Source organism: Geotrypetes seraphini, chromosome 14 (genome assembly GCF_902459505.1).
Source record: "Geotrypetes seraphini chromosome 14, aGeoSer1.1, whole genome shotgun sequence".
Lineage (NCBI taxonomy): Eukaryota > Metazoa > Chordata > Amphibia > Gymnophiona > Dermophiidae > Geotrypetes > Geotrypetes seraphini.
In genome coordinates, this window is record NC_047097.1 from 25,473,364 (window position 1) to 25,489,902 (window position 16,539).

Consider the following 16,539-nt stretch of genomic DNA (forward strand, 5'->3'; position numbering starts at 1 on the left):
GAGGCAGCGGGTTTCCAACTTCTATCTCAGACTGAGTAAGGGTTGTAGAGGATGAGAGCTGGCTTTGAAGAACTGATTGCTGGCTTCATAATAGAGAATGACATGAGGACAAATTTTAACCTGTCCCTGCAGGAACTCAATTTCCCTTCCTGCCCCCGCCTCATTCCTGCAAGCTCTGTCCTCATCCGCATAAGCCTTGAATACTTCAAAATCATAAGTGTTTGAGGCTTGTGTGGTTAAGGCAGAGCTTGAAGGAATGGGGCAAGGTCAGGAGCAGGAAGAAATCTTGTGTTGATGGGGAAATTGAATTCCTGTAGGGATGGGGACAAATTTGTCCCCGTGTCATTCTTTACTTTATAGGTTGACCAGGTTGGAGGAGATTGGTGTCCTCAAGGACTATTCTGCCACGCTAACCAATCTGTTCATTTCAGGGTAGTTAGTGGAGGGAATTAGTACGATAGTTTTTAATATGCAAAGCTACCCTTTCCATGTAATCACATTCTGCTTGTTATATCAGCTTTTAAATATTTTGCTTTCTATGCAGACCAGCAACTAGGCAAAACTGCTCTTCCAAGACGTGCGATGTTTACTGGCAGATAGGCCCCTGGAGGACTTGTACTGCCGCATGTGGCAATGGATTTCAGTCTCGGAGAGTAAGCTGCTTGCATAAGAATGGCAAAGCAGTGGCCGACCAACACTGCAGCTGGAAAAAGCGACCAGTGACCTGGCGGCATTGCAATGTAACTTCTTGTGGCCGTAAGTAGCTATTTCACTGTGGCCGATATTTAGGCATTAGCTAAACCAACAATAAAGGTTTTGTCGACATGTGTTAACTGTCCCCTTAACTAGCGGCAGTTCTTTATATAGTAGCGCTGTATGTTGCCACTGTGCCCTACCCAAAATGGATAAAGAGGACCCAGAGCACCTCAAAGAACAAGGGTGCTTCTGAAAGGTTTTGAACTATTTGGAATTCTGTGTTGGTTATTCCAGTAGGGCAGTGATTTGGGTAAAATCATACATCGTTTTGGAATTTTGCCCTTGTAGGAATCTATAGAGACATTTCTAGTAAATGCCATGGCTGCCAGGTCTGTTCAGTATATCAAAGCCATTTTAATTGTAAACAAACTGCCACTGAGAGCATATATTGCATATATCCTTTTGGGAGCACTTTCATGTTCTAGAGCAGGGGTGTCAGAGTCCCTCCTTGAGGGCCACAATCCAGTCGGGTTTTCAGGATTTTCCCAATGAATATGCGTGAGATCTATTAGCATACATTGAAAGCAATGCATGCAAATAGATCTCATGCATATTCATTGTGGAAATCCTGAAAACCCGACTGGATTGCAGCCCTCGAGGATGGACTTTGACACCCCCTGTTCTAGAGGGATTTCTCTTTAAAAAGCATAGCAGGCCCAAGTTAAGGAAAAGAATACATAACCAGCCACAAGGGTTTCTGTTGGTAAACTGTACTGTGGCAGTGGTGTAACTACAGGTGGGCACAGTCCCACCCACTTTGGATTGAGGCCCACCCATCAGCAGCACAGCAGCAATGTTGCTGGTTGGGATCCTCAAGCCCTGCCAACTGAAGACTCTCGGTATCTCTCCTTCCAGGAGACAGGAGGGTCACTTAACTGCACTCCCCTGACCTTCCTCCCAATACCTTTAAGTCTTCACTGACAGCAACCAGTAACACATTCCACCTGCTAGCCTTCCCTCTGATGTAACTTACTAGTCACGGAACCAGAAAGTTGCATCAGAGGGAAGGCTCAAAAGTTGGTGTGAGCAAGGGCAAATGAGTTGCTGCTTACTCTTGGCAAAAACTTAAAGGATATAAAGGTACCGAGGAGTTGGGGAGTGGAGTTAAGTGACCCCCCCCAAATCGCCTGGGTGGCGGAAGGAGAGATGCGCAGCTGAGGGGTTAGGGGGCACAGTGGAGGGCAAGAAGTTGTGCCCACCCACTTTGCACTCAGGCCTGCTCAAAATTGGATGTCTGGCTATGCCCCTGCACCGTGATAAACTTTGGAGGTGCTAAATTAGTAACCCCCGGATGAGAAGCGTCCTATTGTGTAAAGCGGCAGACTGAGAATGAGGGAAGTTAAGGTTCACTCCTGCTTCGCCCACTTTTGCCTATTATCAGGAGTTCTCAACTCAGTCCTCAGACACACCTAGCCAATTAGATTTTCAAGATATCCACAATGAGATGAATTTGCATGCACTGTCTCGTACATATTCATTGTGGGTACTCTGAAAATCTGACTGGTTAGTGGGTCACAAAGATTGGGTTGAGACTCACTGCTGTAGGTTAATTTCAAAGTGATTTCACCAGGCAGGAAAGGCTTCTGCCCGGTGAAATCACATGGCCAGCTCAGGAACCGGTTTTCAGGGGTATTTAACTAGTCAGCGCTGGTGAATATCCACTCTGACCGCCACGGCACTCAACAGTTAGTGTCAGAGCAGTCCAGAAGTGGAGTCTGGGTGAAACTGGGATTTGTACAGGCATCGCAATTAGCTATGCAGGTACAGCATTGAATACCACTGGCCATACCGGGATAGCTTCTGTCTACCACCAAACAGTGGCATAGCAAGGGGGAGAGGCGGTGCGGACCACCCCGGGTGTCGCCTTCACAGGGGGTGCCAATGCCTCTTCCTCCTCTCTGCCTCCCCCAGTGTAGCCCTTTAAATGTTTGCCGACAGCAGCAGCATATTCCACTTGCTGCTCATGCTGGCATCGGCTCCTTTCAAATGTCACTTCCTGGTTGCAGAACAAGGATGTAATGTCAGAAGGGAGCCGGTTGAAGATGCTACTCACACTTGCGAACATATCAAGAGGTGCGTTGGGGGGTAGGGGGAAGAGTGAGGGGGCGCACGAAGGGTTACCAGACGTCAAGATTTCCCCAGGCATGTCCAGGAGTCCGGGTTTTGAAAAGCTTCCTGTGAAAAAATCACGTCGGGAGGGGGGGAATTCACATATGTGCGGACGCAATGCGGTGACATGTGCGCATGCACAGATGGCGTCCAGGGATGGGGCTGGGGGGGGGCGTGACGCAGGCAGAACGGGGCGGACCTGGGGGCGTGCTCATAGGTCGGGCTTTTCCTTCAGGAAAATCTTGTAACCCCAGGCGCATGGCGGGTGCCACCGCCATTGCCACAAAACATTTGTATATTCGGGGTTGGTGTCCAGATGGAGCTCAGCACTGAATGTTTGGGTCTAATTTTAAGAAACACTGACCACCTCGAGCTGAATGTCAACCAGGTAAATGATAAGCTCTCTTGGGCAAGGACCTACCAAGTATAACAGAATATGTAGCTTAATTTGAGTTTAGATAGGGGAAAGGGGAATAATTAAATCCAAATTATAATCCCAAATTTAAAAAATGTGAATATTGAAAAATGCACATTCAGGGAGGGGGGGGAGTGGTTTTTTTTTTATTTGAATATTAAATAAGGTATATAGGAATGGGGCTTATGGTAGATTTTCTTGAATTTAAAGAATGTAATTGATTAGGGGGGGGATAAATTCTGATATGGATTTTAACAGAATATTAAGTGTTGTATTTGGAGTTTAAAATGCTATAAATGCTGTTACACTTATTGTAAGTTTTTTTTAAAAAATGAATAAAGAATAGGAAAAAATAATATTTTTTTTCATTATGGACATACTGTAGGTTGACTGTATGGCTAGGGATAAGAGAATACTTGGTCACAGGCTCACAATTGCTCACCAGCACAGGTTAAATTCTTTCCTATAGTCCTCGTGTTTTATTTCTCAAAGTGTCTTCATTGTGGTTTCTTTTTTTTACAGAAGGAGAATGCAAGGATACAACACAATACTGCACATTTGTCAAAAATCTAAATTTATGTTCGATAAGCCTCTATAAACAGAGGTGCTGTGAGTCGTGCAAAGAAGCTTGAGTGAAGGGGCATCTGCTGGGGTACAAGAAAGAAACACACGACGAGCTCGAGCACTTCCCGGACCCGTGGAGATGATCCCGCATGGCTTCGGAGACTGGAAGCTTTTTAGAATGGAACGTACAATGCCTTAGACATTCTCCTGCTTGAATCGAAACGGCGCTTCCTCTCCGGCCCATGAAGCCAGTCTACGGCAAGGCTAAGTGTCTGTTTACTTTAACTGCTTGTCTAATTTTCGGGCACCAGCTAATGACTTCCCCGCAGCTGCAGGACGCTTTCTTTCTCGGTTATTAAAGGTCATTTCTGGTGCAACAGGCTGTGGCCATTAACCAGTTTTGGCACTGGCTTATTTTATTAAACACCTTCAGCTTAAGTCGTAATTAAACAAGAGTCTCAGAGGGGGATTCTTACAAAGTTTAATTGTTAACTGGATACACCAGTGATGTATTCTAAGTGAATGCTGGCAAAAGAATTGTTTTGCTTTGTAAAATATCTGCTTTTGTTTAAATCAGGTATAATTTCTCTAGTTCGGAATCCTTTATACAGTAATATGAATCATTTTAATTGGCTTTGCAAGACGGCCTTTTATGGTGGCAAAAAAAAAAAAACTTTTTGTGGGTGTTACAAAAAAAAAAAAAAAAAAAGCATAGGGTTTTGTACAAGCGAGAGCCTTCTTGTCAATCACTCCATCTCCAAGGGATCACTCAACCCCCTTCCAAATCACTATGTTAGAAACACACAACATAGTTCTAGGTATATTTTTGGAAACAAGTATTAGTGAAGGAATGACGATATACCACCACTGTTTTTAGAGTTTATGGTTCACAAACCAAGGCAGGGGGTATATGGGAACAAGGCAACGTTATGCCTTTTGCCGGTGCCTTTCAAATATTTTTTCGGATGAAAGTTTGTCAGCCTAGTACTCAAGCTGATTTGTATCACACATGTGCCTTGGAAAAATAGGGTGCAGAGAGCGTGAGGGGATGCGAAGAGGCAGCTAAATTGAGAAGGCTGATGGGAAGGATAGGTGAGAAGGTTGGAGGAGAGTGAGCTGTAAACGACAGTGGAGGAAAGTTAAGGAGGGATAGTGGGAAACAAAAGGTAATGGAGAAGTGCAGGAGGAAATGAGAGAATGACAGGAGCCAGAGTCACAGGAGGTTGTAGGCATGGTGCAGCTCTGAACAAAGATGAGGCACACGCAATAGTATTAAAGCCAAAGAACCTGAAGCAAGACGGAAAACTGACCCAACCGTGTTACATGCATTGAGGATTCTGTAAATGGTGTCAAACCACGTGTCAATCATACTTAGGCGCCATTTACAGAATTGGGGCTAACGGCGCCTACCGGAAAATGTAGGGGTTTCCTGGCCTGCATTACAGACGCCTAAGTTCTTTAGTGAATCACGCCTATGTCCCGCTCCGCCCCTAACCAAACCCACTTAGGTATAAGGCGCCATTAGGCATCCTGCTTTAGACATGAGTCTAGCACCTACAAACTAAATGCCTTCCAGTTTTTTAACAAATTTTTAATTGGTTTTAAACAACATGGCCAATTACTGCACCAATTAGAACAAGTTAGGCAGTAGGGGCCCTGAGTTTCTCTTGTATAAATGGACAATGGTTGCTATAGAATGGCCATATTTCTGTGTGGTATACTGAGAATAATGGCCTAAGTCAGGGGTGTCCAACCTTTTGGCTTCCCTGGGCCGCATTGGCTGAAAAAAATGTTTCTGGGGCTGCACAAACACGCAAATGCTGCAGCAAGACAGAGGAGGGAGCCGGCAAGACGGTAAACACCCGGGGGCAGCAGAGGAAAACACTGCATCGCCCTCGACCAGGGCCGCACAAAATACTTCACGGGGCCGCAGGTTGGATACCCCTGGCCTAAGTCCATTTCAGTATAATAAATTCTGACTGAATCTAACATCTAAATTTTTGATGACACTATTCTAAAATGCCTTCTATCGGCATGCAAAAGTGGTCATGTCATTTAGCTGGCAGTTGATTTTATTTTATTTGGGAAAAGATTCAGAAAACCTGGAGCTCAATTCTTAGAGAAAAATGAAGGCAGATAAAGAGCATATGGCCTATCTAGTCTGCCTAACCATGCCGTCTCCTATCACCTTCTGTCCTTTAGAGCGTCAACATACTGTACATGTCTCGAGCTTTCTTGAATTGAGATACACTTTTTGTCTCCACCAGGAGGCCATTCCAAGCATTCACCACCCTTTCCGTGACAAAGTATTTTCTGAGGTTACCTCAGAATCAATCCCCTTTCACCTTCAATCTATACCCCCTCATTCCAGAGTTTATTGCCACATAGGTATTTAAATGTCTCTATCATACCTGCCCTCTCCCACCTTTCCTCCAATATTGAGATCTGTCCCCATACACCTTTTGGCGAAGACCACTGACCATTTTAGTAGCGTTCCTCTGGACCGACAGTATCCTATATAAATCTTTTTGAAGATGTGGTCTCCAGAATGGTACACAGTATTCTAAATTAAGTCTCACCAGAGCGGTATCAATAGTTCCTTTTTCCTACTGGCCATTCCTCTCCCTATGCACTTAAGCATCCTTATAGCTTTTGCCATCACCTTTTCAATCTGATTACCCATCTGAAGTTCATCACATACTATCGCACCCAAGTCCCGCTTCTCGTTCATGATATAGAAAAACTTCTTAAGCAAAATTGTTTAGAAAATGAAAATAATTGCATTTTAGTTGTGCTAACATGGTACCACATCAGTGGGTATTAACAGTGTTAATGTGAGGGGTCATAAATAGGTTTCATTGCCCAAAATAAGACCCGAGTAAAAGAGGTGCATTAGCACTTTTAGAATATTGATCCTATATGTTTGAAAAATAAAGCTGTTTGGGGTATTTTACGTCTCAGAATGTCACAGGCTGATGTAAATTTCCTTACAACATACATGATGCCACCAATATCTGAAATTAGAGAGAAACATGATGGCAGATAAAGGCCAAATGGACCATCTAATCTGCCCATCTGCAGTAACAATTATCTCTTCCTTTCTCTAAGAGGAAGAATCACGCTGATCTGTGATATCCATATTTCAGTCCAAATATTAAAGTACAGTGGTACCTCGGTTTGCGAGTGTTTTGCAAGACGAGCAAAACGTTCGCAAAATCGGCACCTCGGTGGCTTGGAGAAATTGGCGACAGTGGTTTAGAGGGGAGGGGGCAGGGAGACAGAAAGGATCCACAGGGGGTCTGGACTCTAGAGCTGCTCAACAAAGGTGATTACAACAATAATGGTTTTCTGTTCAGCTTCATGCTGCAGCTTTATGGAACAGAGGAAAACATGATGGCCAGAAAGATAAGCAGCTCTGCAGTAAGCAAGTGTTTGAGGTGGACAGTGGAGGGTGCATGTGAGGAGTGTCAGGAAAGAAAGAAAGGGGGGGGGGCAGGGAGACAGAATGAAAGGGAGAGAAAGAAATGAAAGAAAGAAAGGATGCACAGTCAGAAGGAAGTGCAACCAGAGAATCATGAAATCACCAGACAACAAAGGTAGGAAAAATGATTTTATTTTCAATTTAGTGATCAAAATGTGTCCGTTTTGAAAATTTATATCTGCTGTCTATATTTTGCACTAAATTTAACGGGTTCTGGGGAGGGGGGATCCTGTCCCCTTTTGAGAGAAAAAAAATAAATGGTCACGTTAAGTATAATCCGTCTCTCATATTTAGTGCTGGTGCTTGACTTAAATACTTGTATTCTACCAAAGAGAACTTCTTTCTGGAGTTCACAAAGTAGACGTCATATCAAGGTGGGTGTGTGACAAGAGTTCAGTCTGGGTTTTCCTGGACCCTGTGCCCACTTAAACAGCCTGGACACTCTTACAGGTATAATAGTTTTTTAAAAAAATTAAGTACAGACCTGAGCCTGTTACCTCACAGACTCTGGTAAGGCAAAACCCTTTCTCAGCTCAAGGATAAACAGTTTTTCTTAAGCAAGGCTCAAGGGCTAGTCCTAGCTAGACCTACACATAATCCTCAGTATAACAAGGTTGGCTTGGCTTAGCCAGCTATGTACCAAAGGTCTCGCACTGTCAGCTCTTCTAAAAGTCCTTGCCAGATATCTTGACTTCCCAGGGCTTTTTCTCAGCCTAAGGCTAGGGAAGGGGTCAATCTCTCTACTTCCCAGGGTTCTCCTTAACCTGCAGCCAGAGAAGAGTTCTTTAGTGGAAGTTTCTTCCTTGGGACCACCCCAAATTATTCCAGTCTGGGGCAGATGTTCTCCTCCCTGCCTGAGTCCTGCCCCTCTGACTCAGCAGTGCTGTATCCCTTCCCTAATGGATCTCGGGGCACTGAGCTGCAAAGCTCAGGGCATTCTGGGCCAGGTAATTTTCCCCAATTTGTCTGACGCCCCCTGCTGCCCAATGGCACAACTGCAGGCTTGGTGCAGGAAAATCCCTTAATCCCTCACAGTGTGCCTGAAAATTCTTTTTAATCAGACTGTTTAAATGCCATACATTGTATAGACTAGTTCTTTGGTGCTGACACTTCTATTAACAGTTCTGTTTCTCTCATAAGAGGTTCACCAACGCTAACAATATTTGTAAAAGAGGAGATCCCTAGATATTTACATTAGACATTCCCCTTTGTGAAGCCAAATCAGATTTAAGTCAGATCCCATGTCTGAGGCTTCTTTTCTGAGCTGCCCTTTACTGTAATTCACTACACATCTATTCATCTATCAAATATGCAAAACCGTTTGTTCTGGACAAGGACCAGCTCATTGCATTTGCTATATCACTCCTTTGGTCACATCTTGAGCTCAGAAAGTGCTTTGAAAAGATTTCATTCGTTACCTGAGTGAACCTCAGAATTAGACCACCAGGAAACGGACTGTCGGTCTTCTAGAGTTCATTCTTCCAAACAAGTGCTGGGGTAACAATAGGGTAATGTGGAGGGGGGGAGGGTCTTCTTTCCTATGTCTCCCAGGTGTCTTCTGTATAATTCTTGGGTTCTTTGAGGAATGCCATTGTATAGGCTACTTATGATATGTACCTATGTGCTGCTGTTCTATACACAGGTATGTACTGTTTTATTCCGATTTTGTGGGGTAGGAGGGGGTCAGTGACCACTGGGGGAGTGTGAGGGAGTCATTTCTTAATCCCTTCAGTGGCCATCTGGTCAGTTTAGGTTCCTTTTTGGCACTTAGATACTTTTAAAACCGGTCTAGCCAGTGGCGTAGCGAGGGTGAGAGGCACCTGGGATGGTGATACCCCTCCCCCACCCTCTTCTCTGCTCCCCACCTCCATCCGCTCCTTCCCCGCCCCCTCCTACCGTGCACCGCTTCCCTTTCCTGCACCTCTGTAACGTTTGCAGCAACTCCAACCCACTGCTCGTGCCGGCATCGGCTCTTCCTCTAACATCACTTCCTCCTTTGACATCAGTTCCTAGGCATGGGTCCAGGAAGTGACATCAGAGCAGGTTGGGGTTGCTGCTCGCGCGGCAAATGTTAGAGGTATGGGGAAGGGGCATGTGTGTGGTAATGGGGGGGCACCCCAAGATGATGCCTGGGGCGGACCGCCCCGCCCCCTCTTACTACGCCACTGGATCTAGCTCTGGATATCCAAGAGCTAAGCCCTCCCATAACACGTCTCCATCGCATCCCCTTCAATTTGGGATGCACAGTGGCTGAGAAGTCTAGCGAGACATCCAGAAAGTCGGTTTTGAAAATCAGCACTTGGATGTTTTCACAAAAAAATGCCACTTTATGCCATTTTTCGTGAAGCCTTACTTTTTTGGAAAATGAGCCCCACAGTGTTTCAATATTGACCCATTTGAGATTGTTTCCCCTTTTACGATCCCAAAATCATTTAATATGTAGAAAGGGTTTGATTGAGACTGAATTCTGAGCTATTATATAACACACAAACAGAGATTCAAATGAATCGTTGTATCAGAGTTTGCCTGGGCTGAATTTTTTTAGTTCTGAAGATAGACACCTACATTGCATTAGGCTGCATAAGACTGACCATTACAGATCAGGAACCTTTTAAATCAATTGTAGATCTTTATTGTTTAAAAAAAGATGTTTTAAATTAAGAGTTTGTAAATTGTATATATTTATTATCAAATTTTAAGTGCAATATGTTGTTTTGTACAGTGTGTAATGCAGATTTTGGGGCATATGTTTCTTACTACCAACTCTATTATGATTTTTAAAGTAAAATTATTAGATCTGTGCTATTACTTACTTAAGCATGTATTATGGAAGAAGACTGTTTAAATTTGTTGTTTTTGCAACTGATTTGACATTCCTGTGTAACCTGATGTACTATTAATATGCAGTAATCTTAAATGTTTAATTTTTATCTTTTGGAAAACCAGCTTCACTATTTATGCAATAAACTATCACATACATATTAAGCTGAATTATTATACAAATTTTATTTTGTATGACTAAAATGATATAAAGACTTAGCAACTATGGGCCTGATATTAAAAAAAAAAAGAGGAGGATCCAAATTTAAGAACCTAGAGGGCCCTTTTGCTAAGGTTTGCCAACTGTGCTAACAATTAGCATGCATTAAGACTAGGTTTCTATAAACGGTGCTGTCATTGGCTGCCTTAAAAATGGCCACGATTGGGTGTCAATCGTGAGACGGTGCCATTTATATAATCACGGCTTCGGGAAAGGTAGGTGCTCAAAATGTAGGCCATGGTTTTCAAGGTCTCCATTTCCGGTGCCTACCTTTCACGTGAATCATTCTTCTGGTATTTTAGGCCAACAAAACCCTGGTTTAATATGGCGGCACCTGTGCGCAGTGGAAGTTTTCAACTTCAGAATGCCGCCAAGAGCGGCGGAAATTTGATTAAAATAAGGCAGCTCGTCAAAAGAAGCAGGTTCTCAGTATGAATCCAGTTTTTTAAAGCCTACGGGGGACCTATTTATTTGGATGTTTAGTTCTGGGGTTCCCTGATGCAGCATACGAAATTTGGTCCACGTCGGGATCCTATGAATGCTTTTCCAGATAAGTTTGTTGATTTAACAATAGTCTAGTCTATGAATATATTTTTCAACTATTATATGCAATGATTGGTCAGTGAGACTATAATTTGAGACAACAATCTCATAAAAGTCTCCAGGTCTCTGAGCATATGTACATACATTATGTCAGCTTAGCATTGTAAAGCATTTTACCTTTAAGAGAGAAGGTCTCAGCATACACTTCCCCCTCCCCATTCGCGGTTCCTGCACTCGCGGTTTCATATAATCACAATTTTTTTCTGGGGAGGGGGAAAATAAAAAAAACAGTCTCAATGTAAAAAAAAATTCATCTTTTTTTCCTCCCTGCTGCCTTCCTGGCCTTACCTGGTGGTCTAGAGGGCTTTCGGGGCAGGAGCGATCTTCCTACGCTCCTGCCCCGTGCAGATCGCCATGAGGAAATGGCTGCTGGGAGTTCCCGTAGTCTCTCGAGACTACGTCGGGAACTCCCTACAGCCACTGCCTGATGGCGATCTGCACGGGGCAGGAGTGTAGGAAGATCGCTCCTGCCCCGAAAGCCCTCTAGACCACCAGGTAAGGCCGGGAAGGCGGCAGGGAGGTGGGGGTGGGTCAGAGCCGGATAATCGCGGTTTTTCGGCATTCGCGGTCCGGCTCTGCCCGTATCCCCCGCAAATGACGAGGGAGAAGTGTATTTTGAATTTATTCCTTTCCCTACTCTATTTAAATCAGTCATCCCAGCATCATGTGATTTAATTGGCACCTAAGGTATACACATTAATTTAGGTTGTGCTAGGCATAGTTCTACAAACGGTGCCTAAAATTGATTGACACACGATTGGTGCTGCTTTTCTAGGTGCTATTTATAGAATCTGGCCCTACATGTCTGAAAAAAAGATTGCCATAGACCTGTCATAGGGTTACCAGACATCTGGGAAAACTGACTCTTTTTAGAGGACTGTCTGCTTTCCAAAACTCAGCAGTTGTCTGGGTTTTGGAACGCTCTGGCCGGGTGACATCACATGCATCTGTGCTTGCTAAGAGGCCCCTGGAGGTCCCTGGAGGTCAGGCATAATGAGAGGAGGCTTTCGGAGGCGGGGTCGAAGGCAGAACGGGGTGTGGGAAGGGCCAGGCATTCAAGATTTTGCTGAGAAAAATATGATAACCCTAACCAGACATGAACGAAGATCGGCATAGGGCAGGTGCATGACTTATAGTGCCTGAACCATATGTACATATGCTCGTAGAGCAGGTCATAGGTAGTTCAGGATTCATATTTACTGCAGTGATATTACAAAGCTAGAGAAAGCATGAAACATTTGCATTTAGCGTATTGTGGAAACCACAGCAAAGTTTTGCTACAACACAGAAGGGGACAAGACATTTTTAGGTATATTAGTGATAGGAAGAAGTACAGAAATGGCATTGAGAGACTCAAAAGGTGAAGGGGAGAAATATGTAGAAGCTGATAAGGCTGAATTGTTTAACAAATATCTCTGTTCTGGGTTCACAGCTGAAGCACCAGGAGTGGGACCTCGGAAGACAAAGGCAAGTAGGGATGGAGCTGTGGTAGACCCTGATTGATTTTCAGAAGGCTGTGTTTGTGAGGAGCTAATTAAACTAAAGGTGGACAAAGGATGGGGCCAGATGGTGTCTATCCAAGCTCCACTGGCTGACTTTTTCAATACTTCTCTAGAAAATCAGGAGTAGTACTGGAGGACTGAGGAAGGGTGGATGTGATCCCTCTCCACAAAAGTGGAAGTAAGGAAAAATTAGGGAATTACAGGCCAGCAAATCTGATTTCTGTGGTAAGCAAAAGCAGAATTTTCAATGATGTATTTAACTAGTACAGTATAGGCTTAAATGTGTACTGTAAACTTGAAATCTTTTGGTGGCCCTCAGAGCTTTCTCGTATTCACATTATAGGCTTTTACATGAAAATGTTTGGAGGCCAATGTCCTAGACCAGGGGTGTCCAATGTCGGTCCTCGAGGGCCGCAGTCCAGTCGGATTTTCAGGATTTCCCCAATGAATATACATGAGGTCTATTTGCATGCACCGCTTTCATTGTATGCTAATAGATCTCATGCATATTCATTGGGGAAATCCTGAAAACCCGACTGGATTGCGGCCCTCGAGGACCGACATTGGACACCCCTGTCCTAGACCATAATAATATCAGGCAATGTGACACTCTAAAAGCAAACATAGCAAGACTTCTCTTAATCATTACAGTAAAAAAAAAAAAAAAAGAGTCTTCAGCACAATAAAACAATCTTACCCAGTGTTGCAAGAAAAACTTTATTAACAATTTGTTTGGGGTAGACAACGATTTATATGTACAAATTCAGTGACGTATATGGACCCAATATGCAGCTGGCAGCAATCAATGTGGTATTGCCAGGTACTTGTGACCTGGGTTGGCCACTGTTAGAAACAGGATACTGGGCTTGATGAACCTTTCATCTGTCCCAGTATGGCAACTCTTATGAGTAAGTGCTGAAAATCGGCAATTGGCGAGATAAGTGCCAACTCTTGCCCTCGGAACACCCCCAAAATGGCCAGTGTCAGCTTGGGCGCTAACTCGGAATTTTCAGCAGCGCAACCAGATTACGAGCCACTGAAAATGCTCAGTTAGCCCTGGACAGGTGATTTACACAGCCAACAGCCCCTTCTGGCCTTTTTAAGTGTTTTGAATATCGGGTCCAATATATCGTTTTTGGAAAGAAAATCATACTTCCAAGTCATGATAAAGTACAATGATAACACAGAAGGATAAATTTACAGAAGAGACAGAATGTCGATAGGCTGAGCTTCAAAAGCAAAGCTGCAAATTTTGTGATGACAACAAAAAGCACTTTTACTTTCAGCTTTAAAGGAAATAATTTAAAAAAGGTTTCAACAAACACTGTTGTTCAGTTATTTGGAGAGAACGCTTTCATTTCATTAGTTACAATTAATTTGTCACTTTAGGGCAGAGGCTTCCTTTGACCCACTAAGGTACAGTTGAATGAGAAAATGAATTGTGTTGTAATCAGTTTTCTGTTTTGATTATATTTTAATACTTATTAGAATGTCTTTGCACAGAAAGATAAAGATTTTCATGATTCTGCAAAGACAGCATGCAATAATTGCCACTTCATAAAATATTGATAAATATTAGGTTGAAATAAGCTTTTTCACACATTATTAAGTCATCACAGGGTTTCAATTCTGGAGATTACTTGAGCCACTAAATACATATTTTCCAGATCAATTTATCGCACTTCAGCATCATATAAGTGCACTAAATACATATTTTCCAGATCAATTTATCATACTTCAGCATCATATAAGTGCACTAAATACATATTTTCCAGATCAATTTATCGCACTTCAGCGTCATATAAGTGCACATCTTTTAGTAATCATCTACACCAGCGGTCTCAAACTCAAACCCTTTGCAGGGCCACATTTTGGATTTGTAGGTACTTGGAGGGCCACAGAAAAAAATAGTTAATGTCTTATTAAAGAAATGACAACTTTGCATGAGGTAAAGCTCTTTATAGTTTATAAATCTTACCTTTTGGCTAAGTCTTAATAATAATATTGTCATTTATAGCTAAAGAGACATATGATCATGAAACTTTTATTTTACTTTTGCAATTATGATAAACAAAGTGAGGGCCTCAAAATAGTACTTGGCGGGCTGCATGTGGCCCCCGGGCCGCGAGTTTGAGACCACTGATCTAGAGCAAACATTTTCCATTCTTTAATCAATGCATAATCACCAGAAAGATTTGACATTCAGAGCTTTGTTTTCCAAATGAAGCAAAACAAATTTTCAGTGGGAGTTACTAAAATTTTCTTGATCAGTTGTGTGCATATGTCATTATTTTCACTAGCTATGCAGCATTGCTAACGTATGTTGCATTTGAATGAAGAACCAGAAGAAAGCTTAGGCCTTCATCCTGCTGCAAAGTTTGCAGATACTTTTTAACCACAGACTTTTCAGCATTTTTTAAAGTGAACATAAGAGCATATTTATTTATTTTTAGAATAGCCTAAGTGGTTTGCATTCAGGTACTCAAGCACTTCTCCCTATCTGTCCCGGTGGGCTAACAATCTGACTAATGTACCTGGAGTGTTAAGTGACTTGTCTGAGGTCACAAGGAGCAGTGTTAGATTTGAACCTGCAACCTCAGAGTGCTGAGGCTGCAGCTTTAAACGCTAGGCCACTCCATATTTTCATTTAGACAATTGCTTATGGAAAAATGACCCACAATAATTGCATCTCCTTTTGGGGGCAGGGGTATGAGTATCCAAGCATTTATCTCGCTGGCCCACGGTAAAATGCTTTTACGCTGCTTAGTAAAACTCAAATTAAGTCAATAGCACTCAAAGACAGGTCTATTTATGTGGCCCAATTTGGCTGCTAAATTTAGCAGGCTAGCACCTGAATATTTGTGACATAGCCAGCTAGCGGCTCGCCACTAACGCTGCTATTCAGAGGAGAGAGCCGGCTAGTCATCTCTGTTGTGAATATTTATCTGGCCAGGAGCTGTTCCTGGAGGTTAAATTGCACTGCATATCAGGAATGGGGGTCTAGGTTTACTTTCAAAAGCACTGAAATAACTACACAGTACCATCTATTTCTTACACTTTCAAATGAATATTTTTATCTGTTACATTCTGAATGAAAGTAGCTGAACTATCTGCAATGGACTATACATAGCAGTACTGTTATCGATAGGGTTTGAGGGGAGACTCAGGAAACTACAGACCGGTGAGTCTAACCTCGGTACCAGGAAAGATGGTAGAGGCGCTGATAAAGGACCGCATCATTGATCACCTTGACGGACATGGTCTGATGAGGATCAGCCAGCACGGTTTCAGCAAAGGCAGATCTTGTTTGACAAACTTGCTACACTTCTTTGAGGGAGTAAAACAGGTAGATAGACAAGGGCGACCCAGTTGACATTGTATATCTGGACTTTCAGAAGGCGTTCGACATTTTCTGCATGAACTTCGGAAAATTGCGAGCCATGGAATCGAGGGTTAAGTACTCATGTGATTAAAAACTGGCTGGAGCATAGAAAATAGAGAATGGGGGTAAATGGACAATACTCAGACTAGAAGAGCGTCACCAGTGGGGTGCTGCAGGGCTCAGTGCTTGGACCCGTGCTCTTCAACATCTTTATAAACGATCTGGACATAGGTACGATGAGCAAGGTGATTAAATTTGCAGACGATACTAAGTTATTCAGAGTAGTGAAGACGCAGGGGGATTGCGAAGATCTGCAACATGACATAATCAAGCTCGAAGAATGGGCATCGACATGGCAGATGAGGTTCAACGTGGATAAGTGTAAAGTGATGCATGTTGGTAACAAAAATCTCATGCACGATTAGAGGATGTCCAGGGCGGTACTTGGAAAGAACTCCCAGGAAAGGGACTTGGCAGTTCTAATTGACAAGTCGATGAAGCCGTCCACACAATGTGCGGCGGCGGCGAAAAGGGCGAACAGAATGCTAGGAATGATGAAGAAGGGGATCACAAACAGATCGGAGGTTATCATGCCGCTGTACCGGGCCATGGTGCGCCCTCACCTGGAGTACTGCATACAGCACTGGTCGCCATACATGAAGAAGGACACAGTACTACTCAAAGGGC

At 43.3% G+C, this 16,539-nt stretch overlaps 1 protein-coding gene across 1 annotated transcript in view; it reads left to right on the forward strand.

Moving 5' to 3' along the window:
• Window positions 1–4,568, forward strand: part of ADAMTSL3 (ADAMTS like 3) — a 366,454-nt gene extending 361,886 nt beyond the window's left edge. The window contains exons 30-31 of the mRNA XM_033920055.1: window positions 545–756; window positions 3,803–4,568. Coding sequence (XP_033775946.1) covers window positions 545–756; window positions 3,803–3,912 — 322 coding nt within the window. The 3' untranslated portion in view covers window positions 3,913–4,568. The remainder of the gene's footprint in view (window positions 1–544; window positions 757–3,802) is intronic.
• Window positions 4,569–16,539: the final 11,971 nt, after the last annotated feature.